Source organism: Bemisia tabaci, chromosome 1, assembly GCF_918797505.1.
Source record: "Bemisia tabaci chromosome 1, PGI_BMITA_v3".
In the NCBI taxonomy this organism is placed as follows: Eukaryota; Metazoa; Arthropoda; class Insecta; order Hemiptera; family Aleyrodidae; genus Bemisia; species Bemisia tabaci.
In genome coordinates, this window is record NC_092793.1 from 87,779,706 (window position 1) to 87,804,735 (window position 25,030).

Sequence of the window (25,030 nt, forward strand, 5' to 3'; positions counted from 1 at the left end):
TTCAAGTTTACGTGTGTGAAACTTAATTTAATCTAGAAACCGTGTACAATTTCGGAAAGAACGTAAAAAAATACATAGAAATGTGATTTGTACCTTTTCCCTACGTTGCCAAATTTTCGAGAAAAATCGTCCTGAAGAGTCAAAAATGCCAAAAATTGGATTAATCATCACGTCGGAGGTTCCAGGAAGTGAATTTCAAGTTTTTTTTCACTACAAGTAACGTATCGAAAATGGAAAATTGCAATGCATCTCAAGGAACATGTAATGGCGCAGATGAACGTGACAAAACGGGCCCTCAAGGTGCTTTTACTTTATCCTTCACTCCAGTTCACCTACGTAGAAAAATATATATAGTACACACCCATAGAGGGTGACTAAGGTCGAAAAACATTCAAAAGAGCTGCCTTCAAGTATAAAAAGGCCGCTAAAATCGGCATCTCGGTCAATTTTCACATCGTGGGAATCCAGGTACAACTATGATATTTTAGTATGTTGTATGGATGGATAAGAGCTGTTATCTGGTACAGTATGAAAAATGTACTCCACTTTCTTGAACCTTAGACGCGGCGATTTATCGATTTTTTGCAGTTTTCGACACTTTGGGACCAATTTTCTCGGAAATTTGGCAACATAGGAAAAAATTTTACTGAACATTTTTTATTCATTTTTTTACGTACTTTTCAAAAATGTACACAGTTTTTGGATTAAGTTGAGTTTTGAATGTGTTAAATGGAAAAAACCCCTAAAAATGGGCCAAAAATGGCAACAATGGGCCATAAGGCCCCTTAAAATTTATCGGAGGCCTTTAAAAAGGCCAGAAACGAAAAGTACGCAAAAAAATACATAAGAATCATGTGCTGGAAGAGTGATAACAGTCGAAAAAGTCGACGAAAATAATTGTTTTTCGATTCCAGGATTTTGGGTTTGAGGCGCTGCTGCGCCCTTGCATGGGCTCCGTTCGGTCTAATATTTGGCACAGAGTCTACCTAAAACTAGTACTTTGAAAATATGAAACATTTAGCAAAATCCAGGTGGGGCCGGAAAAGGCCCAAAACGCAACTCCTCCTTTGCCGTGATGTTTACTAAATAGCTATTGAATAAGTTGGCTATTTCTAGAGGTTCATGGATTTCAGAATCTCCATCAATGATTGTATCAAGTAATGGACGGGCCTCGGATTTGGTTTCTTTGTTGATAATGTTCCAGACTTGTTTTCCCTTTTTTTAGCGGCCTCCAGTATTTGTTCAAACAGCGAAAAGCCTTTAGTTGGTTTTATATAAATGGCAGTTCCCCCCTCTGCTGTCAGTTCTCTGAAAAATGAGTTGACACATCTAAATCCACTCACTGATACCTGACACTTCACTCAGGTTTCTGTTAAACAGATAATGTCTGGCATGATTTTTACTTTTGCGAGTTCGATAGAGAAAAGTTTATTTTTGTTGTCGATACTTCTGACATTGTAGTTTACAACTGCTATCCTGTTCATTTGGTGCTGTTCTAGGGGCAAAAAATAGACCTTGGATTTTCATTTGTCATAAGATTTTAGTTTAAATTAGTAGGGCGAGGCGTCGGCACTGGGAGAGGGTTAAGATTCAATTTGGCCGCTATTCTTTTGGCCACGATATCTTTACCTGTTTGATTCAGATAAGTACCAATGTAATGATAGAACTTCTCTTTTAGATTATCAGTTCTAATCACAGTCACATTTATGTATAGTTTGCTAATTTCAAACATGATTTTGTTAGTGTTATCTTACTCTATAGTATAAAATCATGAGGGTGCCGTGTCACGCTGAGGGTGTCACGCTAATCATGTCACAAACCGGTTTCTCCTCCACTCCCCGCTCCCCTCCCGCCGCGCACGCTCACATGCTTCCCGCCGTCTCCAAACCGGGTTTTCCCTAACTCGTAATGATCTTTTAACGATCTCACGATATCTGCTTATTAGAGGCGCGAAGCGCCTCTGGAGGGTTGGACCTCGTAGCGGCCAGGGGGCGAAGCCCCCTAGTTTATTTCTAAATTCATGCGAGAATTAGATGGTACATCATATCTTTTAGGGATGTTAATTAAGGTTATTTGCACATCTGAAGTGGCTGACATGTTGAAGAAAGTCAGCAAAGATTTTAGGAAAAACGTGGCCTCATTCCTGTATAAATCCTAAGCTCCCGCTCAGATAACCATACTATGAGAAAAATTACTATAAAAATTATTACAATTACTATTAAAATTATTAATTACACTGCTAAAGTCTGCGTCAGGCAGTATTCTTGTTGCCTTAAGGCCATACTTGAAGTTGAATATACTATCGAGGCCTCTTCCATGGCTATCTGAGAAGATACTTAAACCAGTTGTTGCGCCAGTTGGTGAGTTTGGAGGGTCAGGTCCAGTCGTTATTGTGGAAGACCAGAGAGGTAGACCTTGGGTAGACAATGGGCTGGCATCGGCAGGAGTGGCTGTTATAGTATTTGTAGGATCAGCTAAGGGAGATGTAGTTGGTGGTGTTATGCACGAGGTCCGTTTCTGTACTTCACTGTGATTTGACTTTGTGACCTTAGGTTTGATTTTAGTTGACTCATCAGATTGTGGAGTTGGCGAGTTCTTAGCTTGATTTTTGGATGTAATGAAAGGCTAATGTGGTTGGTCGGCGGCTTTCGAGAATGCTGGTACAAGTGAATGTGGTGACAATCTAGAATTCTTAGAGGTATTAGACAAGTAGCTGTAAAGGGTATGTTCAAGCTTGGTTACTTTAGCTGACAGGAAATCTACCTTACTTTTTAAGAGTTCACAGCAATTACAGTGGATACAATGCTGGAGTGAATCCTTATCCGAGCTAGTGCTGGATTGATTCCTAACCTCACTTTTGGGATTGTTTTCAGCTGTGGGAGAAGAGTTCTAGGTAGAGGTTGTTTTAATAACTTTGGCACTGAGGGTTAAAGATGACCGCAGAGTTTTAACGCACTTTCGACACCTCCACGATTTGACAAGTTCTGCAGTTCCCTCATGGGCACTGACACCTGAACAGGTTCTCCGACCTACTCGGAGATGGACCCAGATACCACATTTACCGCACTTGATACCCCCCTTATCAACTTCCTCTCCACATTCTGGGCATGGATGTGTATCACTGACTTTTAATTATGCACTATTTTTGCTATTGTTATTACTTTTAAGATTTGGATTTACAGAGCTCCTTACTGGCGTTGCTTTCACTTCCGCCATCCTGGAAAACAAAAAGTTGTTGTAAGTCGATGTACAGTGCACTCAATTTTTATAGAATCTCTTTTTTGCTCATTATAGGCAATGGACTTACACTCGTAGGCTATACATTGGAAGTTCGTTGGCTAAAAATTGGAAGTTCTAAAAAAGATCTTACCCATGCTTTTATAATTTTTTTTTTAAATTTGTAGTTCTTTTAAAGTGCATTTTTTATATACTTTAAATCCGTTATAGTAAGTTTCCCATGATTTCTTTCAGCTTCTGGATGCTTGCGTAAATAACTGCGGAAAGTACTTTCGTTTGGTGGTAGCATCAAGGGATTTCACTCAAGACTATCGTAAATTACTCAGCAAAGTCCAAGAGCCAAAAGTTAACGAAAAGTTGAAAATGCTGCTGAAAAAGTGGGCGGACGAAGACTTCAAAAAAGATGACCAACTTGCTTTAATTCCAGCTCTCTACAAAGACCTTGTGAAAGAAGGAGTTGTATTTCCGCAGCCAGAATTAAATGTAAGTTATTAGGTAATTCTGTTTTACCCAGCATCCAATTAATTGTCGGCCATTAGTGTCGGCCTCCCATGGTGTAGTGGTTGTAGCGCTAGCTCTATGTCCGGGAGGTCCCGGGTTCGATTCCAGACCTGGCGACCCCGAGTTTGATGGTCTCAAACAATGGTTTCCTGGGACTGGTTGTTAGGGACGGAAGGGGGACGGGACTATAAAGAGCAGGATTAGCCTTTGTGGGCTATTTGAAGTAGTTAAAAAAAAAAAAAAAAAAAAAAAAAAAAAAAAAAAAAAAAAAAAAAAAAAAATTGGACGTATTTCTGCCTAACAGAACTATGTGCATTATGATGTGAGGTCTGTTTTACATACATTCTTAGGGGTCTTAAGTCTCATGTTTTTATGCGCATGGTTCCGTTTGGCAGAAATACATCCAATTGTTTAATAGATGATTAGTCTAACTGCTGGATAGCCTGGGTTGGTTACCCAGCACAGGTTGGCAACACTGCCCTCAGAGGGTCAGGTGACCACATTCGTCATGGCGTCAGCCGATCATCATGTCGTGATACCAGTGTTACCGTGTCGTGTTAATTCCCTTTTTATTCTATAATAAATATGAATATCGTTTTAACCGAGTGTTCGCTTATTCAAATATAACCCACACTAAACATGGCGACGAGGATGTAAACGGGAAATCAACGAAGCGCAGCAAGAAGTACGGAAGTGCGCGTCGTGAACATGTCGTGAACCGGCACAAAAGGCCTAAATTCAACCATGGCCTCGCGCTCGGTATTTAAGTGAATTCAAGTGCAAGACATGTAATTTCGCTAAGAATGTTCAATTTTAGTGTATCGATTAAGTTCGAAAATGACTTTTAGTATATCGATTAAGTTCGAATTTTAATTTCTCAATTGCACATGGGTCAATTTCTTCTAAGTTCATGATAATCTGTGTCGTTATCAACCTTCACTAATTGCAAGGTAATCATTGTTCGGACAGTACAATGGAATTTCTTACGAAGCCAGAACCACTGGAAATCAACGATAATATTAAAGAGAATTGGGAAAAGTTCAAAAGACGTTGGAGAAACTACGCTCTTGGCGCCGAAATCACCGAGAAATCCGAAGAGGTTCAGAAGGCCATTTTCCTTAACCTCATCGGATCCGAAGCAGAAGAACTTATCAACTCTCTTGCTCTCACCAATAACCAGTCTAAAACTGTCGATCTTCCAGTCAAAGCTATCGATGAGTATGTCAAGCCCAGGACAAACGTGGTATTTTCTAGATACCAGTTTTTCACAAGATCGCAGAAGGACGGTGAGGATTTTGAAATGTTCCTTCTCTCACTCAAGAAGCTGGCTGAAAATTGTGGCTTTGGTGAGCTGAAAACATCGCTCATCCGTGATCGCATCATCATTGGAATCTCCAATTAACGAACTCCGTCAACGCATGCTGGGAGAAGAATATGATTTCGAGAGGACAGTCAAGCTATGCAGGTCAGTCGAGTCTGGGAAATTGCGGGCGAAGGAAATCAACGATCAAGGGACATCATCCACAACTGAGGTCAACTGGGTCAGCAAACCGCATTACAGCCGAAATCAACGCAAAAGTCAACAGCCAAGCTGCAGCTCAGGTACTGGAACTACAACTCAACAGCCAAAGGACAGCCCTCCAACATTTCAACGGCGAGGCAAAGTGGTCGACTGCCGAAATTGTGGGACGAGTCATCCTATCAACCAATGTCCAGCATACAAGAAGCAATTTAATTACTGTAAGCGTTTTAATCATTTTTCCTCTATGTGTAGATCTCGGCATAATTCTGTGTTACCTAATTCCAATGATAAAATTGCACCTTCTACAGCTAATACCAAAGCGGCTGATCTAGTCAATGTCCATTGTCAGTGCTCATGTTCTCCAAACAGTATCTCTAATCCGACTGAAATTTCAGATATTCATGCTAGTGATTATGTTTACATTTTAGAAATCTCCGTCCAACCAACATTTAAATTGGAGCATTTCACTAATCAGTCTAAATTCAGTCAGCTTGAGGATCATTCAATCATCGATCATCAGCTTAATCAATCTAATTCTGATGAGTCAGTAAAGCAGTCTGTTAAAATTCATAATGTGTCAAATATTTCCAAATCCACAGATAAGTGCTGGATGGAAAATTTAATCATTAACAATAACACGGTCAGCTTTAAGTTAGATTCGGGAGCAGAAGTTAATGTTTTACCACGTCAAATTTTCGACCCAATCAAAAATTCAGCAAATGTGCTGTTACCCAATCGTTCAGTTGTTCTAGGCTACGGAGGTGCCCAGATTGATTCATGTGGGCATGTGGTGCTGGATTGCAAAATTCCTAATCAAAATCAAATTCATAAACTGTTCTTCACCGTTGTCAATACTGGCACTACTCCTCTTCTAGGTCTAAAGTCCTGCGTAGATTTAGGTTTTATCACCAGGAATCATGTGCATGCTCTATTCAAAACCAAAGATCAGGTTGTAAATGATAATGAATCCGATTTTAAGGGTCTAGGAACATTTCCCGATAAATGCGAAATCAAAGTTGATCCAAATGCTATGCCAATTTCAGACCCACCAAGGCGACTGCCTGTTAGATTATTAGAGAAGCTCAAACGTAAAATTGCTGAACTGGTTATGTTTGATATTATCTCACCGGATACAACGTCCGTCAAGTGGTTCAGTAATCTGGTCATTGTAGAAAAGAATGGCAAAATTAGATTATGCCTGGACCCCAAAAATCTAAATAAAGTCGTTACACGAGATTTTTTCCTGATTCCATCTTTTGAAGAGATAAAACCGAAATTGAAAGGAAAAAAAATTGTCTCTGTTCTAGACATTAAAGATGGTTTCTGGCACTGCCAGTTGCCACCTGAGGCCTCTGATTTGTGTGGTTTTCATACCCCCTTCGGGAGTTTCAAATTCCTGCGAATGCCCTTCGGTTTAATAAATGCACCCGAAGTTTTTCAAAAATATTTAACAAAATACTTTGGGGACATTCCCAACATAGTCATCTACTTTGATGATATTTTAATTTGCGGGGAAACCGAACAGGAGCATGACATTGCTTTAGCTAGAGTACTTAGTAGAGCACGCAAATACAACATCAAATTTAATGCTAGCAAATTCCAGTTCAAACAACCCGAAGTTCGGTATATGGGCCACCTAATCAGTGGTGACGGTGTCAAGCCCGATGATGATTACCTTCGGGCGATACAAGAATTACAAATTCCTAAAAATCGAAAACAATTGCAAAGTGTCTTAGGTACCATTAATTACATTCGAGATTTTATTCCTAATCTTGCGGATCTAATCGAACCATTTCGGAATCTCTTGAAGAAAAATACAAAATTCCTTCGGACGCCAGGACATACAGAGCATTTTGATAAAGTCAAGGAAGCTATCTGCAACGTTACAAGGTTGCATAGTTTTGATCCATCCAAAAAAATAACAGTGCAAAGTGATGCGTCAAAATTTGGGTTAGGCGCCTGTCTGTTACAGGAAGGCTGCCCAGTTGCTTTCGCCTCTCGTAGTCTCACTGACACCGAAACCAGGTACGCACAGATAGAGAAAGAAATGCTCAGTATTGTCTTCGCTCTAAAGAAATTTCACAATTTAGTTTATGGCTACAAAATCAAAGTAGAAAATGACCATAAGCCAGTAGAAGCCATTTTCACCAAAAATATTTCTAGAGTCATGTCGAACAGACTGCAAAATATGCTGTTAAAAATAATTGCATATGACCTCAAGGTCAAATATCTACCGGGTAAGAAAATGTATGTAGCAGACATGCTGTCTCGAAATTTCATCAAAACTTCCCGCCCAGAAGATGAAATAAACTTAGAGGAAATTGTCCACTGCCTTGATATAAATTTCCAAATTTCCAATGAAAGATATCAGGAATTGAAAAATGCAACTCTTAGTGATCCGATTTTAATCCAAGTAACCAAAATGCACACAGAAGGATGGGACAAGTGTAATGATGAATTTTTACTGCCATATTTCAATGTTAGAGACGAGCTAGCCATCAACGATGGTGTATTATTTTATAAAAATCGATTGATTATACCTTCTAAATTACAAGCTACTTATGTTAAACTACTCCACGGCGAAGCTCACCTTGGTATCAGTAAGGTAATTGAGCGAGCGAAATTAATCTGTTATTGGCCTAAATTTGTATCTGATATAGAAAACTATGTTAAGTCTTGTGCTGTCTGTAACAAATTTCAAAGAAAAAATGTAAAAGAACCTTTACTACCTCACCAAATCCCTGAAATTCCATTTCACAAATTAGGAGCTGATATTGCACAATTACAAAATAAAAATTACTTAATTCTCACTGATTATTTCTCCAAATGGCTTGAAATCAGAGAAATTAAAAACAAAAAAACTGGTGATGTAGTGAGGGAACTCAAAAACATTTTTCGTACGCATGAAATTCCTGCGCAGTTGGTCGCAGATAATCAGCCTTTCAATTCGTTAGAATTTAAAACTTTTGCAAAATCTTACAATTTTACCATCATTACATCCAGTCCGCATTATCCCCAGTCCAAAGGAATGGCGGAATCAGCCGTCAAACGAGCAAAAAGTTTACTAAAGAAAACTCTTGAAACCAAAAGTGACATTGATCTCGCAGTTCTAGAATACAATTCAACACCCATTGTACATCTAGGAGCCTCACCCTCTCAAATGCTAATGGGTCGAGTGCTTAGAACACAAATTCCTATCAGTCCTGAACAATTGCAACCAAAATTAATTAGTGTTGAAGAAAAGCGTAAAATTCACTCAGAAAAAGTTGAGAATCATTACAATCAGAGTTGTAAACTTGCACAGGAATTCCATGCGGACGAAAAAGTTTGGTTACTGCAACAAAACGGGCAATGGCACCCAGCAGTTATCGTTGAAAAATTTCACAAATTCCCACGATCATACTTAGTTAAGAATAGTCAGGGCAATATTTTAAGAAGGAACTCCAGATTCTTAAAGAAAAGGACAAGTGAGGTGAGGGTAGATCCCTCTTTGTTGTTGTTCTTTGATGGGGACATTGAAGCTCATGATCTTGTTTTGCCGAATAGTCATATCATCACTAACAATTCAGAAACTAGCGCTGAGTTGGAAGATGACAATACCTCTGAAGGAAGCGAGATGGATGTTACCGTCATCGAACATAATTTGGATAAATTAAATGCTGATAAAGAGATAACATTGTCATCCTCCAGCTCCGATAGCTCTGAATTTTTAGGGTTCAACACTGAGCCATTACAGAGTCCAAACGACTCAACCACATCAGACTTCCTTGGGTTTAATACAGAGACATTACCATCTCCAATTCAATCAATTGCCTCTGCCTCTAAACGTTCTAATAATGAATCATCACCTAGTTGTTCCAAAACTGAAACAAATATTGGAGGAGCTAAAGAAACTGCAATTAAAATGTCTCCTCAAACTGTGAATAAATTAAGACACCTAGGAAGAGGTGTTCCAATTCGCAAAGACCCAAATTTTGTTTATGATCAACCGAGAAAAGCTGCTCACTTGTCAAAGTAAATTGTAGTATCTCTCTGATTCATTCTGCAATAAATTTCAAAGAAATTTCATGTTAATTTTAAGTGCTCTTATTCATTCTAAGTAATGTCATATTTATATGTGACTCCAACAATTATTTTACTCAATCTAAGTCATGTTATATTGTTCAATTCTACATAAAGCGTGTCACCAAATTAATTTCTAAATAACCATTGTTAATCCATTTAAGCTCAATGGCTGTAAATTTCAATTTCTCTACATAATTGCGATTTAATAATTTCAATGGAGTCTGAACAAAGTGCTTCAAATCTCTCATATGTATGTCTCTTGATTTCGGAATTGCAAATCATTTGAAAAGTTGTATAATTTCAATTTCTCTACATAACTGCGATTTAAGTATTTCAATGGGATTCTGAACAAAAATGCTTCAAATCTCTCATTTCTCTCTTGATTTCGAAATTGCAAATCATTTGAAAAGTTGTATAATTTCAATTTCACTACATAACTGCGATTTAAGTACTTCAATGGGATTCTGAACAAAAATGCTTCAGATCTCTCATATCTCTTTTGATTTCGGAATTGCAAATCAATTGGAAAGTTGTTTAATGTCCTGGCTAATACATGTTAACTACAGCCTATGACTAAATACAGTTAATTTCAGTAATATTTGTCGATTTCAAAACTGCAAATCGTTCAAATCGATGTGAACTCTAAGCATTATAACTTCAACTAAATTCTGAGTTCAAATTGATTGGTCTCATAAATGCAAATTAATCGAATAGATACTGTGTCAGTTTTCTGTCAGTGTACAAGTTCTAATTCCTCAATTGTAACTGTTAAATCGTTTAAAAAACTATTCTTCATGTATAATTTTAAATTTTACTGATAAAAATCATACACCTCTGAAATATTTTTGACTTGGACTCTACTCCCTCAATTTCTTCGTTTGTGTTTGCAAAAGGGAGTAAAGTGTAAGAAAAAAAAATAGAAATTGAAAACGGGGAGGTGTTGGATAGCCTGGGTTGGTTACCCAGCACAGGTTGGCAACACTGCCCTCAGAGGGTCAGGTGACCACATTCGTCATGGCGTCAGCCGATCATCATGTCGTGATACTAGTGTTACCGTGTCGTGTTCATTCCCTTTTTATTCTATAATAAATATGAATATCGTTTTAACCAAGTGTTCGCTTATTCAAATATAACCCACACTAAACACTAGGTAACCTTACAAATCTGCAGTGAACGGGCAACTGCTTTTCTTTACCAAGTGTGGCTGTGGCTATGCTCACTTTACCTGGCCATCCTCAACATGTGCACATACAGTGCAGTTGACGCTAATATGGATTTTTTTTTTTTCAACCAACAGAAGCCAGTTAGTCGAGTTTTATCAAAAGAAAGGAATCAATATGGGCCGTTTCTGGGCCAACCCCGAATTCTCATAACTCTTTTCTAATTTTCTATATCTATTTAACAGAAGGGATTGGATATTGGTCCTTTTCAGGCTGTATTCAGGTTTTAAAGTGGCCTAAGCCTTAGTTTGAAGGACGATTTTGGAAAAAAACGTGGGTCTTTTAGCATCCAATGCGGTTTTCCTGCCAAACGTTGTAAGTAGCAATTCCTGCCAAGCAGGAATTAGATGGTACATCTAGCACGTGTTAAAGCAGCAATAACTCCTTTGAGGATGTCAATCAGAATTATCAGATTCACTTTTGACAATTATAGGTGAAATCAAACCTTGGGCTCATAGTTTGTAAGATACATAATTGTTTCGAATTTCTAGTTTTTCACTATTATCACGGATCACTCACAAAAGAGAGACTTCCTTACAGCCGATCCGAGCTTTCAACTATCATGGGCATGAAAATTGAGAATAGAAACATCAAAATTCTGCTTCTAGACATCAAGATGCAGAGATTAGGTTAATTCCCATACTCTTATGGGGAAACGTTCAGGGCTGGATCTACGAGTAAAAATTCTTCAAACGTTGGAGTGCCAAACCTGAATTTGACACTCTTTTTTCGAAAAATTCAATTTACATGATGGCGGCCTTAGAATGGCAATATTCTTGTATTTTTTTGGTTCTCCAATGTATTTTTTTTTGTTGTTAATTTTTATTTTGATGTTTCTTTAAGTACTTAAAACAAAAATGTGAAGTTAGTTCTAAATTCACAGGTTTTTTCAAGATGGCATCCTTAGACCAGCCGAAAATCGGTAGTTCTTGATAACTCTGCCGTTATGACCAGGATGAAGTATTTTATAAACCGGCTTTATTTCCGGTTATAACCGGTTTCAGCATCCCATCACAGTATTGAATACTAAGTGTGAAACAATTTCATTGGAATACTGGGAAAATATCTCTTTCCCGTGATCGCAAGGCCATAATTTTACATAGGACTGGGTACCTTGAAAAACCAACATTAAATTGTGTGCAGTGTTCCCAAAAATACCTTGATAAAAAGTGTGGAGCAAATCCGTTCATTGATTACTGAGATACTTTTTCTGCCATTTTGAACTGTAACCGGCGGTCATTTTAAAACTGAGATATAGATGAAGACCTTAACTTGGCGCCCAAAAATTTCTTATCTTGTGTCCTTTTCAAAGATGTATCACAAAGTAGGACTTTTTCATTTGGAAGGTGACGTTCGGGTTTGCTTTTGTTCCCTAAGATTCTTGGGGGGCCGAAGAGTACTTTACTTTGACCTGAGAAATTCCTGAAGTGTTGACCCAAAGACCGCATCAGCGAAAAAGTTATAGGGACTTTGTAAATCACCTTGTATTATGTAAAACGTGAGATGCTATTACTTGAAACAGAAATTCAGTTTCAACCTAATAACTGGTGCAATGTACTTTTCTCAAACTTATTGCAGCTTTGCTCATAATATTGAACAATCCTGTGTCTTCCATCTGTGGTGAAAATTTGCTTGATTCTTTTGAATACTGGGACAGGGTTACAATTTTATGGTGCTCAGGCTGAGAAGTGCTAGGTACCTTTTAAATTCTCATTAATTATCATTTATATCTCCTTTTTACTTAGTATCCCTGTCTTTCATTCTGTTTCAGCAGTCCAAAGGAGAGAGTCGAGAAGAGATAGAGGAAATCAATGATCTCAGTAAAGGTACATTTAACTTTTGTTACCTTTCCAATTTTAGTTAACTGGAAACCACCAGCTATTCCTAAAGAGTTGATTTTAAAAAAATAAAAAAATGGAACTGTTTACAAAAAATTCATTACAGAGCGAGAGACAAACCTGAAGATCATAATTTATTTTCAAAACTGTCAGAACTATAATCTACTTTTTGGAAATAGTTTGGATGTCATGGTACACAAGTTGCATACATAATTTGCTATATAGCTCTTTCTGGCGCACCCTTCGGTTGGTCTCCAAGCTTTTGCATTCCTCAACTCCCTGACGGCTTCAACCACATCAGAGAGCTGCGGACTGATTATTGAAATTGATGGGCAAAGCTATAGACAACAAAGACATAGGGAATATGGAGCGATCCTATTGATTGAAAAGGGTGGCTCCCATAGACAAACGGAGAGAATGATAGACTAACTGTCGGGTCTCACAGGGCTTGCCGTTAGCTAGTCTATTACCTTCCTCCTTTGTCCATTAAAACCATCCGCTTCCACCAATAGGATCTCTCCATATATCTTTCAACTGCTTTGTCTATAGCTTTGTCTATAATTTTCAATAATCAGACCGCTGGACTGATAAAGCAGATGCCTCATCGGTGTTTATCTACGTGCCTCCCTGAAACTCTGGTTGCCCTTTGGTCAATAATTTTCTAAAATGGTCCTCCAACTGGTGGATCAACATCAGAGATAAAATTTCTCACTTCATATCTCTTTTCAGGCATTTTATGTAATACAAAGACAAATGACCTGCATAGTTGAAAGAGAAAAGGCATAAAGGTGGAATGGAAATCGCCAAAAACTGGAGTGGAAATCGCCAAAAACCGGAAGGGAAAATGGAGGCGGAGTAAGAGAAGGGATAGGGGATTGAGTGGGCGCAGAAAGTGCAGGTAGAGGTGATGCAATAGAAGGGAAAAAGAAGGAAGGGTTTGGAAGGGGTAGTGGACATGCCCAGGGTTAGGTTTTTCCTTGGTTTTTCCGGTCAGGTTTGTTGTGTTACAGCCACCTGAGCTTACCTTTTTATGATGTAAAGGTCGACTTTTCCCGCTAGGGGAAAAGCCGCCTTGGTGGACCGGAGTCCTGAAGGGATGACGGATGGGACATCAAAAAAAAAAAAAGGAAAAGAACACGGAGTTAGGAGGAACCCTCCTATGCCCAACCTCCACGATGGATCGCACAAGTCATGAACACTAAAACTAAAGAGAAAACGAGGATTCAGCCTCGAAGGGCTGATTTCAAAAACAACTTACATCACGCAAGACCAATCCACACAGGTCTAGGAACGGAATGGCTGAAGGCCTGACATGTGTTTTCGGGTTCCCCGGCCTGCGCGCTGTTGGCGGAGGAAACCGAAAACACAAGTTTCAAAATTCTGGCGGGAGGGCTATTGACTCTTTACAATGAAAAGTAAGATTTTCTGAGCAAAGCCCGGAGCTGGGACTGCACATATGGCATTGCTAGTCACCGCACACTAGTCTCAGGAGCACTGGACAAAACAGTCTCGAAACGTGACTTTATCTAGTATATTGTGACTCTATTGTACTCTACGGGTCTGAATTACCTAATTTTGGAGTAAATTCCAATTTTGGTGAGTGAGTATTTATTTTTACCTCTGCATTACCTGAAAAAGCAAAAATTATTATTTCTCTGTATTATCACTGTTTCAAACTCCTGCAATAGAAAGTGCTGGAATCAGTTCCAACCTCTCCTCAGAGAATTAAAAACAAATTCACATGTTTCATTTAAAAATTGTAACAGTTTCAATTAAAATTAACAGTTAATGTAACAAAACTCACGCACATCTTTGTCATTTATGAGTGCTCCCTACCTCTTTTTTAGCCATTGAATTGAGTTTGTTAGAGAGCACCAGCCCGTCAAAATCAACTGGTGCCAATAGCAATTCCTTGTATCCTTCAACAAAATTACACTCAACTTCACAAGACTGTCGGAAAGTGAGAGCTCTGTATGACTTTGAGGCGGCAGAAGATAATGAACTAACTTTTAAGGCTGGTGAAATTAGTAAGTTTTCACTCTCTTATGTCATTCATTTTTATAGTTGTAATTAAGAAATTGTTTTCAATAGCTATGTATAGCAAATGAAATATTCTAATGCATGAAGTTTTGACAAAAATTGATGAATTCCTAAAATTTCAAAGCAATATTGAAGGGAATACTTTTCTTGATCGATCGGCCAAAAGGAAAACATTTAAAACATACTTTGCACTTTACAGTATAGAAAGCTGCAAGTTTATTTATACATGGCTTTTATGGAGACTCTTTTTTGCTCTCCAAAAAAATCGCGTTGAGCAGTGTTGTAAGCACAAAGTTGACCAGAAAGCTAAAAGGAAATTGGTGCACTGTAGTATAAACACGTTTTTCACAAGTAAAATAGGATACAATAAAACAATTGTCGAAAATTACAACTGAAAAAGAGTCAATTGTTTCTCATCATTGAAGTAGTTATCTTTTAATGCACTAAAGTGAGTTTAAAAAATGGCCCTCAAACCAGGGTAGCCACGGTCTTTTGACATTCTTTTTGTCAACTTGACAAAGTGCTAACCGCGAGACAATAGGGGCCAAGCTTGAAATGACCTTGAGTCATGATCAGGAAGAAATGAGGGGAAGATTTTGAGATTTTGTCTGGATATTTTGTTTACTTCCCCATAATGTTTAAATATATTCTATGGATTTTTGCCTCCCTTCATCACTACTTAAAGTTTTTCCTTTTAAAATCATTAATAGAATAAATGTCTAAGAATATTGTTGGCGATCTTTTGATTTGAAAAGCAGTGTCGCCGGTTTGTGAAATTATAAGTCGTTATCTTTATACCTGTACTTTACATGGGCCAAAAAAAGATTTTCCTGTATAATCGGAGGATGGGGTGCCCCAGAGAACTTGCCTATTTAGAGTCTCTTAAACGGCGTTGTGGTCTGTTTCTACAGTGTTGCCAAAAAATCTGAAGCTTTAGGTACATCCTGAAACAAAGATCTTCAATGGGTCAGTGCCCAGGAATTTTTAAAATAAATTGTCATGTGTAAATTTATGTAGAAAAACCAAAATGTTCCAAAACGTTAAAAAAGTCATTTCTAAGAGGAGGAAAAGCTTATCAAAATCTGACCAATCAAAAGCCAACAGATGAGTTGGATTGCATTTTGCAAAAAGGAACCACTAGCATTGCAATGTTGCTAAGATTGTGCAACTTCTTTTGTCTTGGAGGAAAAACCCGATTATCCATTAATTGTTTCTATTTTACTCGCTAAAAACTGTAAATTTAAGACAAAAATTACCATCTAAATTGTATAGTTTTTCACGATTTCCGCAATTTTATTGCAAAAGATGAAGTTGCACAATCTTAGCATCATTGCAACGCTAGTGGTTCCTTTTTGCATGCAATCCAGTTGATGTAGCAATATGAAGCCTGAATCATAGGGTGTCCCATATTTGAACCATCCAAAACATTTTCTCAGATCATCGATGTTAGATGGTTCTGTTGTGTCTTTATGTTAAACATTTATCTCCGAATTTGAGTGAAAACTAATGATTTGTAGTTATGCCGCAACACGTTTTTAGTCGCGGCAAAAATGTTTGAGACTTGCCTTTTTAGCGTTTTGGATGCAACTTTCGAGGGCAGTTAGCAGCAATTACAGGCATCAAATTGTTTTTTATCGTGACTTTGCATAGTAGGACGTGCAAGTAATTATGTTTGTTTTCTCATTGTAAACCTAAAAATTTTACTTCAAACCCCTTAAAGTTTTACAAAAAATTCTATTTTTCCCTCTTAAGTAACTAGTCCAGGACTTGCATGAAAGTTAATGGAAAAAATTTTTAACAAGCTGATATTTGGCACAGGGAATCTTTACGACCCCCTGAGTCCCCCCAGAAAAGTCCTCATTGATAGTATCGAGGATTTGGAATTTGAGGCGGGGGGAGTGCCAAAAAATCGGTTTTGCCGGCCAAAACACAGGAATGGTTGCTCGTATCAATACGAACAGCACCATTTTCTGAATCTTTGTAAAATTTTGGAGCGATATGCCTCTTTACCGGTTTCCCGCAGCCCCTGGTGCTCCCCAAAATTACAAAAACATCATTTCGAGGCATATTTCTGAGAGTAATTATGCAGGGAAAGGGGTTCATTCAAAAACGGAACCACCCCCCCCCCCCCTTGGATTTGAACCAATTTCTAGTATGTTATTCTACTACATTGGATAAGCCTTTCTGCAAAATCAAAGCCTAAAACGAATTTGTTTCCGGACAGCAGTGTCGCAAGTGTAAAACTTAAAGTCCATTCCGAGTGCGTCATTAAATTGGAGATTTCATTAATTTAAACTTACAATGTTTCCATGTTTCATTTTTTTCCGTGATCAATATTTTTTAAATTAGGGTACAATGTCAAATGCCTCTTTTCCAAATCAAACAAAACACTGTTGATTGTATTATTCGTACTTTTCCATTTTGATATATTATACCTCTCAGGGAAACGACGGAGAAGGAAGTTACGAGCAATTTAACAATGACGATCCGCGCGCACCGACAAAAATCCGGGCGCCGCACAGTGCGGCACTTCCATAAGCGGCGTGGACAAAAATCAAGGGCACCGTCAAAATGGACTTATGGAACCATAAACGGCATGAAATTATCAATTTAGCCCCCCTAGACCTTTGTGTAACGGATTTTGACTTTTCCAGCATCTGAGAGCTGGCCCTGGCACAATAGGTCAAACGTGGCTATACACTGTATATGCAGGGTGTCCCAAAAGTCCGTACCCCCCCCCCCTCCTCGTAACTTTTGAACGGTTAGAGATAGAAAAACGAAACTTTGGGAATGTTTCTATCTTAAAGGGGACCATCTTCTAGGGGGGTCAAAATTTTTGTCCCCCCCTCAGGGGGGGCGTGGGAGCCCCCAACTTTTTTTTCAAATGGTAACCCCTATCTTGTGATATATCATTAGAAAGAGCATAAAAAACAAAGACTTTTGGCGCAAACCGCAAATCAATATCTTAATTTTTGACCGAGTTATGATAGGTCAAAGGTCAAATTTGACCTATTTTCAAAAAATCATATCTCCGGTTCAAATTATCGTAAAGACAAAAACAAAACGGGAAACTTTACCAAATTGTAAGCACTTTTAAGTAAAAATCACAGCAATTACTTCAAACTAATTTTATGGGGGGTTTCCGACCCCCAAATACGTCATTTTAAAGGTCACACGATATTCTCGCGAAATGAGCCAATTTTCCCTTACTTTTCCTCAACATTATCATAGTGAGTTAAAAATTAGTTCAACATTGCGTTTTCAAGTCCCCAAATTTCGGGCAAAGTTTTAAAAAAAATGAAATTTCAATGGTTGAATTGAATCACCTTAAATTTTGTTTTTTGAACTTTGCCCGAAATTTGGGGACTTGAAAACGCAATGTTGAACTAATTTTTAACTCACTATGATAATGTTGAGGAAAAGTAAGGGGAAATTGGCTCATTTCGCGAGAATATCGTGTGACCTTTAAAATGACGTATTTGGGGGTCGGAAACCCCCCATAAAATTAGTTTGAAGTAATTGCTGTGATTTTTACTTAAAAGTGCTTACAATTTGGTAAAGTTTCCCGTTTTGTTTTTGTCTTTACGATAATTTGAACCGGAGATATGATTTTTTGAAAATAGGTCAAATTTGACCTTTGACCTATCATAACTCGGTCAAAAATTAAGATATTGATTTGCGGTTTGCGCCAAAAGTCTTAGTTTTTTATGCTCTTTCTAATGATGTATCACAAGATAGGGGTTACCATTTGAAAAAAAAAGTTGGGGGCCCCCGCGCCCCCCCTGAGGGGGGGACAAAAATTTTGACCCCCCTAGAAGATGGTCCCCTTTAAGATAGAAACATTCCCAAAGTTTCGTTTTTCTATCTCTAACCGTTCAAAAGTTACGAGGAGGGGGGGGGGGTACGGACTTTTGGGACACCCTGCATATACAGTGTATAGCCACGTTTGACCTATTGTGCCAGGGCCAGCTCTCAGATGCTGGAAAAGTCAAAATCCGTTACACAAAGGTCTAGGGGGGCTAAATTGATAATTTCATGCCGTTTATGGTTCCATAAGTCCATTTTGACGGTGCCCTTGATTTTTGTCCACGCCGCTTATGGAAGTGCCGCACTGTGCGGCGCCCGGATTTTTGTCGGTGCGCGCGGATCGTCATTGTTAGGGGGGTACGGACTTTTGGGACACCCTGTATGTAACTAGGAGTAATAGAACTCAATATTGCGACTGAATATGCGAAGTTTCATTTTATTTTAAGCAATTTTTAAAATTAATTATTTTCGATAGCAGTCAATACCGACAATTTTTAGCAATATTTGGAAAATTTGGAAGTCAATTTTCAATTTTTGTCCCTGGTATTCATCATTCCACATCCTCAATTTTCAATTTTTGTCCCTGGTATTTATCATTCCACATCCTCATTGACAATGCGTACAAAAATCATTGCTACGATAAAAGAAGTTTTTGACCAACAAGAAAACTTGACCATTTTTTTCCTTAAACGATATTCTGACACCTTCACATCCCAGAAAGGTGCTATACGAGGTCTGTTAGATTAGAAACCGGATTTTGGTGATAAATAGCCCAGTGTGCGTCCGAATTAGGTTTTCTTGAGTTTTCCTAATAGCTGGAAATATACTTAAGAACGCTACGTTTACAGATTTTATTTATTTTGATCAGTGTCTATTCTGTGTCATCTTGAATACGAGTGAGTCAGGTGCGTTTTGCGATTTTCATCATGCGATCACTGATAGAGCAAAGATTCAACATCAAATTTTGTTTTAAACTCAGTATGCTTTGTACCGAAACTTTTGGTATGCTAACTAAAGTTTACCAAGATCATTGTATGAGTTGTTTCCACTGTTTTGAGTGGGTCAAACGATTCAAAACTGGTCAGGAGTCTGTCGAAGATAAGGAGCATGGGAATCGACTATCAACGGCAACTGACATTTGTCACGTGGAAGAAGTGCGGGCAAAAGTGCTCGAAAATGGTCGTTTCGAGTTCGCTGAACACTGTAATATTTCTGAGGGCTCTGTACATACAATTTAGATAGAATATGTAGACATGCATCGAGTTTCAGGTACACTTGCCCCTTGATTGTTGTCTGCTGAACAAAAATCCAACCAAATGTCAATTTCCCTTTAGCTGCTTGAACGTTCTAACAATGATCCTGCATTTTTGGATAAGATAATTTTCGGTGACAATACTTGAGTGTACGGTTTGGAGACGAAACTCCAATCATCCTTGTGGGTTGAAAAATGTAGTGCAAGACCGAGAAAAGAGAGACAAGTTCGGTCAAACATAAAAATCGCAAAACACCCATGAGGTTGCTTTACTTCAAGCCCCATACCAACAAAGCTAATGAAGATTTTTCAAATTTGTGAACGTAGCGTTCTTAAATATATTTTCAGCTACTAGGTAAGCTCAAGAAAACGTTATTTGGACGCATTGTGGGCTAGTTATGACCAAAATCCGGTTTCTAATCTAACAGACCTCGTAAAATGTCAAAATTGCCCTAAAAATCTCATTTTCTTGTCTTGTTTTAGCTTTTTAGTAGGGAGAGTTGCAAAATCTCAGTAACGTTGCAATGCCTCCTATTCTTTTTTACAAATGGCAGCCAAGGAAGATTACAAACATTCTTACTTAAAAATGGAAGAGAAAATGACACCACTCCCCCCCCCCCTCCCCTAGTAAAAGAGAAACAAATCATTGATAACTAATTTACCATAAAATAAAATCGTAAGTACAACAAATGAATTGTAAAAATAGATTGATACATAATAAAACCAAAGACATTGAATAGAGTAGACCGTGCGCTCCCTATCTCCGCCGTGTCAGCTGAGCGTGGCCCGTTTCGGCGGAGCTCCGTGATGGGCGGGCGGGGTGAGGGCTCGCGAGTGAGCCCCACGCAGCGTGAGCCGGCATTGCGCGTACATAGAAAAATCAGTTGCGCGCTCGGATTTTCGCAATTTACTCGTTCCCACTTCATTTTTTGGCAAAATTTACAAGGACCACATGTTAATAGCATGAAATTTACTATCATTCTGAACAATTTTCGTTTCTCTACAGTCATTGCTGACTGGAAAAAACGCTTCATAATTGAAAATATGAGGAAAGTGACCTGCGTATCAGACGGATGTTCTTATAATGCGTGCAGCTTGTAAAGATGACGGCGTGGATAAGAAGTAATTTTGTAAAAGGTACAAAAAGGATTTAAAATGAGGTCAATCATATAAATCAAGGGTAAAAACGAGGAATAGTGTTATGTATTGTACACAAAAAGGCATATAAAAGTTACGAGAGAGTTACTTAAAGCTATTGTCCATCTTTTTTTTTTTTTTTTATTTATTAGTGTTAAGCGAACTTTCACAATGAAATTATACACTTTGTTTCTAAATTCAAAATAAATGTGTGAGTACAAACGACCGGGTAGTCTGTAACTTATCTAAATGGTTAGAAATAATTGGTTATTAAAATTAATGGTTCAAACCAAGGGGCTGGCCAGTTCCCACGGTTTCACCCGTTTGAGGCGTCTAAACTCATTTGAGTTGTCAAGTAATAGTAAAGCCTCGGTGTTAGGATGGTGATGGAGCCGTCTCTCATAGTTGGTTGCAACTTTAGTTATAAATTGCGAGACGGTCTCCATCCCCAGGTCTCTATGGATATCAGAGTTACGTTCATACCATCGTGCTCCGACTATCTGTCTCAGAGCACGATTTTGGACTCTTTGTAAAATTTCTATATTGGACCGTGCTGCACACCCCCAGATTTGAGCTCCATATGCCCATGTGGGTCGTACAATTTGTTTATATAATAGAAGCTTATTACTAATACTTAACTTAGATTTTTTACCTATTAACCAATACAATTTTTTAAGTTTGAACAAGCATTCTTCTCTTTTGATTTTTATGTGTTCCTTCCACTTTAACTTAGTATCTAGGTGTATACCTAAATACTTGGCCACTTCTGAAGGTTTTAATAGGACTTTATTGAATATAATGTTAATGTCCTTGATACTACGGTTAGAGAATATCTTATAAATAGTTTTTGCACAATTAAGTTTGATGTCTTTTTCACTCGTCCAGTTATAGAAATTTTGAAGGTTATCTTCAAGTTCAAGTGTAGCTAATTCCTGACTTTTATTGCTAGACAAATACGTAGTATCATCAGCATACTTTCCTAAGAGGGATTTTCTGGTTGGAGCGGGAATATCTGAGGTAAACAGTAAATATAGCAATGGGCCTAGAACTGAGCCTTGCGGGACTCCTGCCAGAATTGGTTTTTCGTCCGACAGTGCCTCACCTACTCTAACTCGGAAAGTTCTGTCAGAGAGATACGATTGGATTAATCTAACATGACAAGCAGGGAGAAGATTTGCTAACATTTTAATAAGGAGTTTATGAGAGACTTTATCAAATGCTTGTGCAACGTCTAAGAATGCAGAGACGCAATATTCTCCTTTTTCAAGGGCTTTTTCAATAAAATTGGTTACTCTATGTATTTGTTCAATGGTAGAGTGTTTAGCTCTAAAACCGAATTGAATATCTGGCAGTATGTTTTTAATATTGATTACTTTTAATAGTCTAGGAAGATAAAGTCTTTCCCATAGTTTTGCTATGGATGAGAGCAAAGATATTGGACGATAAGAAGAGGGATTTCTTTCGGGTTTGCCTTTTTTATGAAAAACTATTATTATTGCTTCTTTAAATTTGCTAGGGACATATTGTAGATTGATTATTGCATTAAAAATTTGGACTAATTTATGAATTGCTTTATCAGGTAATTTTTTAAGGATGAGGCCAGTAAGTTGGTCTTTTCCTGGGGCTTTTTTTGTTTTGCATTTGCTTATTAATTTGGTAACTTCCCCAAAAGAGAAATGGGGTATTTCGTGCTCTGTTTCTATCAGATCTGTTTCATTTAGATGCAGGAGAATATCGCGTTTCGTAGCATTGGGTAGTGAATTGGGTTTAAATACTTTTTCGAGGTGGGTTGCGTGTAAATTTGCTTTATGGAGGTCAGTTTTGGCCCATTTCCTTGTATTATCATTAAATAAAGGGGCATTATGTAGTGGTGGACGTTTTATGTAACTGATCGCTCTCCAAAGGGAGTAGTCGGTTGCAGGTGAGGCATCTAATGTTTTAATAAATTTTTCAAGTTGATTATTTCTAATAGTCCAAAGCTCATTTGTTAGTTCTCTTGAGATGGAGTTAAAATAGGCTTTATCTTCGGGGTCTCTGGAGCGCAGCCATCTTTTCCTAGCTTTTCTTTTTTCCTTTATGATTTTGAGGATGTAGGGGGGGGTTTTATATCCGGCTTTAATGTGTTGAATAGGGGGAGGGGTGGCATTTTTCGCCGCATCCTGTATGATTTTAACAAGATTTTCTAGTTCAGAGTCGATTTTTTGCGGAGTGTCTAATTTAGGGTCTGCATAAAGTTTAATTCTTTCATTAATGTAATCCTTAAAACATTCCCAATCAGTGGCTTTATTTATAAGTCCAGTAGGAGGTGTTGTAAAAATTGGAGAGGCTGCTAAATGAAAGTGGACGGGGATGTGGTCAGACGAAAGTTCATCTTCTATTAATGACGTATGTATATTTTGCTTGGAAAAGCCTTTATAAATTCCAAAATCTAATACATCGGGGTTCTTAAGTGGGTCTGTAGGGTAATGCGTAGGGCGTCCTTGTGATGCAATGCTCGCGTGAAGCGAGTCAATTGCTTTCAATAAATGTCTGCCTTTGGTATACACAGATTTTGATCCCCAGGCAAAGTGCTTCGCATTCCAGTCTCCGGCTATCAGGAAACGCGTGCCTAGTCGATCAATAAGATTAGCGTAATCTATCTCTTGGGGATTATGATGAGGTGGAGAATATATAACTGCGATTGTTAGATCCTGTTGTTGTAAACTAATGGTGATTGATACGGACTGAAACATTTCCTTTACAATTGAGTCGTTTAAGAAATGCTTAATTCTACGTTTTATCAGCACGCCTGCGCCAGCGTGCGCTGTGTTGTCAGGGTGCAATGCATGATAAAAAATGTAATTAGGAATAGAGAAATACGATTCTTTTGTGAGCCTTGTTTCAGAGATAAGCATGACGTCAATATTATAATCATTAAGAAATTGTATGATCTGTGCTCTATGATTTATAATGCCATTAGCATTCCACGCAACTATTCGGAGTGTAGATGCATTATTTAATAAAGATACATTTGAAACATCTAAAAAGAAATTTTTACTGGCTTTACAGGAAATCTGAGTCGGATTTGTCATCTTGTGTGCGAAGTTGAGGATCCGCCCAAAGCAATATCATGAGCATTTAATTTGGTTTCAAGAGTGGTCATACGACTAAAAATTTGATTTAATAAGTCCATGACCTGTGTTAAGTCATTTTGAGGGGTGGAAGCAACTGATGCATAGGATTTTAAGTTACAATTCTTTGGAGATTTATAAGAATTGTTGGCGTTATTGGCGCCAGTGGGTTTATTAATAGGTTTAGCATTCTCTTGTGAAGTTATTTCAGTTTTTTTCTGGAATCTCTCCTCAAGAGCAGCTTTCCTAGCAGGGCAATCCCTAAAACTGGCTACGTGGCCAGCGTTGCAGTTAGCGCATTTTGGGTTCGAGTTATATCCAGGAATAGTGCATTGAGAGGATGGATGATTACCTGCGCATTTGACGCAAGCCCAGGGCTTATGACAGTAGCTTTTCGAATGCGAAAATCCCTGACATCTGTAGCACTGCATAATTAACTTAGGTTTGGATTTACAAGCTTCAATTTTAACCACTTGATTACATATAGTTTTTAAGTTAAATACTCTTTCGGGGTCTTCCCCTTGAGCAAAGGTGATTTGATGTAAAAATAAAGGTTCTTTTTTTACGGGACCTCCCTTGCCATTTTCGGGTTGGATTTTCTTAAAAATATTGACTACACTGATAACATTGAAATTTTTTCCCTTAAGTGAATCTAAAATATCCTCCTCCGAAGTCTGAGGAGACATGCCTTTGCACATAACTCTAAAGTCACGTGTATTTTTATTTTCGTGAGTATACCAATAAATTTCTTTGTTATTATTTAATTCTTTAGTTAATACACGATAATGTTCTTCTTTCATAACATTCACTTTCCATACAGCTTTAGTACCCACAGTTGTAATCGCCTTCAGCGAAAACTGTGAGTCATCCTTAATTACATTTTGAATTAAAGTACGTAAATTGTTGACATCCTCGACATTACAGATTTTAATGGGCGGAGGCGGGTTTTCCTTTAAAGCTGCTTGTGCGTCCTTAGGTGTTGAGCCAGGAATTAAAGTTGACTGTTTCTTCTTGTTCGGTTCTGAATCATGCTGGGTAATAATTTTGACTTTCTTACCAGGGGTAGAATTATTGTTGGTGATAGGTTTAGAGTTAGGGGATGCGGAATCTTCCCTCTTACGTTTGTCCTTCCTGGACTGGTTGGAGGCGCCTTTGTTCCTTTTCACCTTGGTTTTCCAGGCCAGAGTTTCAATGTCAACTATGCGTTCTTCCTCATCCGAATCGGGTAATGCAAATGTAGTTGTGTCCATATTCTCCTCATCATTTAACGTAGGTTTTAAGGTTGATTCACTGTTCATAGG

The 25,030-nt window shown here is 38.1% G+C and overlaps 1 protein-coding gene across 3 annotated transcripts in view; it reads left to right on the plus strand.

The window, feature by feature from the left end:
* The window catches only part of Stam (signal transducing adaptor molecule), a 74,015-nt gene that overhangs the window by 20,949 nt on the left and 28,036 nt on the right, over positions 1-25,030 (plus strand). The window contains exons 3-5 of one of the 3 annotated variants that reach the window (XM_072306391.1): positions 3,472-3,720; positions 12,320-12,371; positions 14,231-14,410. In XM_072306391.1, the coding sequence (XP_072162492.1) occupies positions 3,472-3,720; positions 12,320-12,371; positions 14,231-14,410 (481 nt within the window). Of the gene's footprint in view, positions 1-3,471; positions 3,721-8,276; positions 9,294-12,316; positions 12,372-14,230; positions 14,411-25,030 lie in introns of those variants that run through there. The other 2 variants (XM_019051532.2, XM_072306392.1) reach the window with 2 other exon arrangements.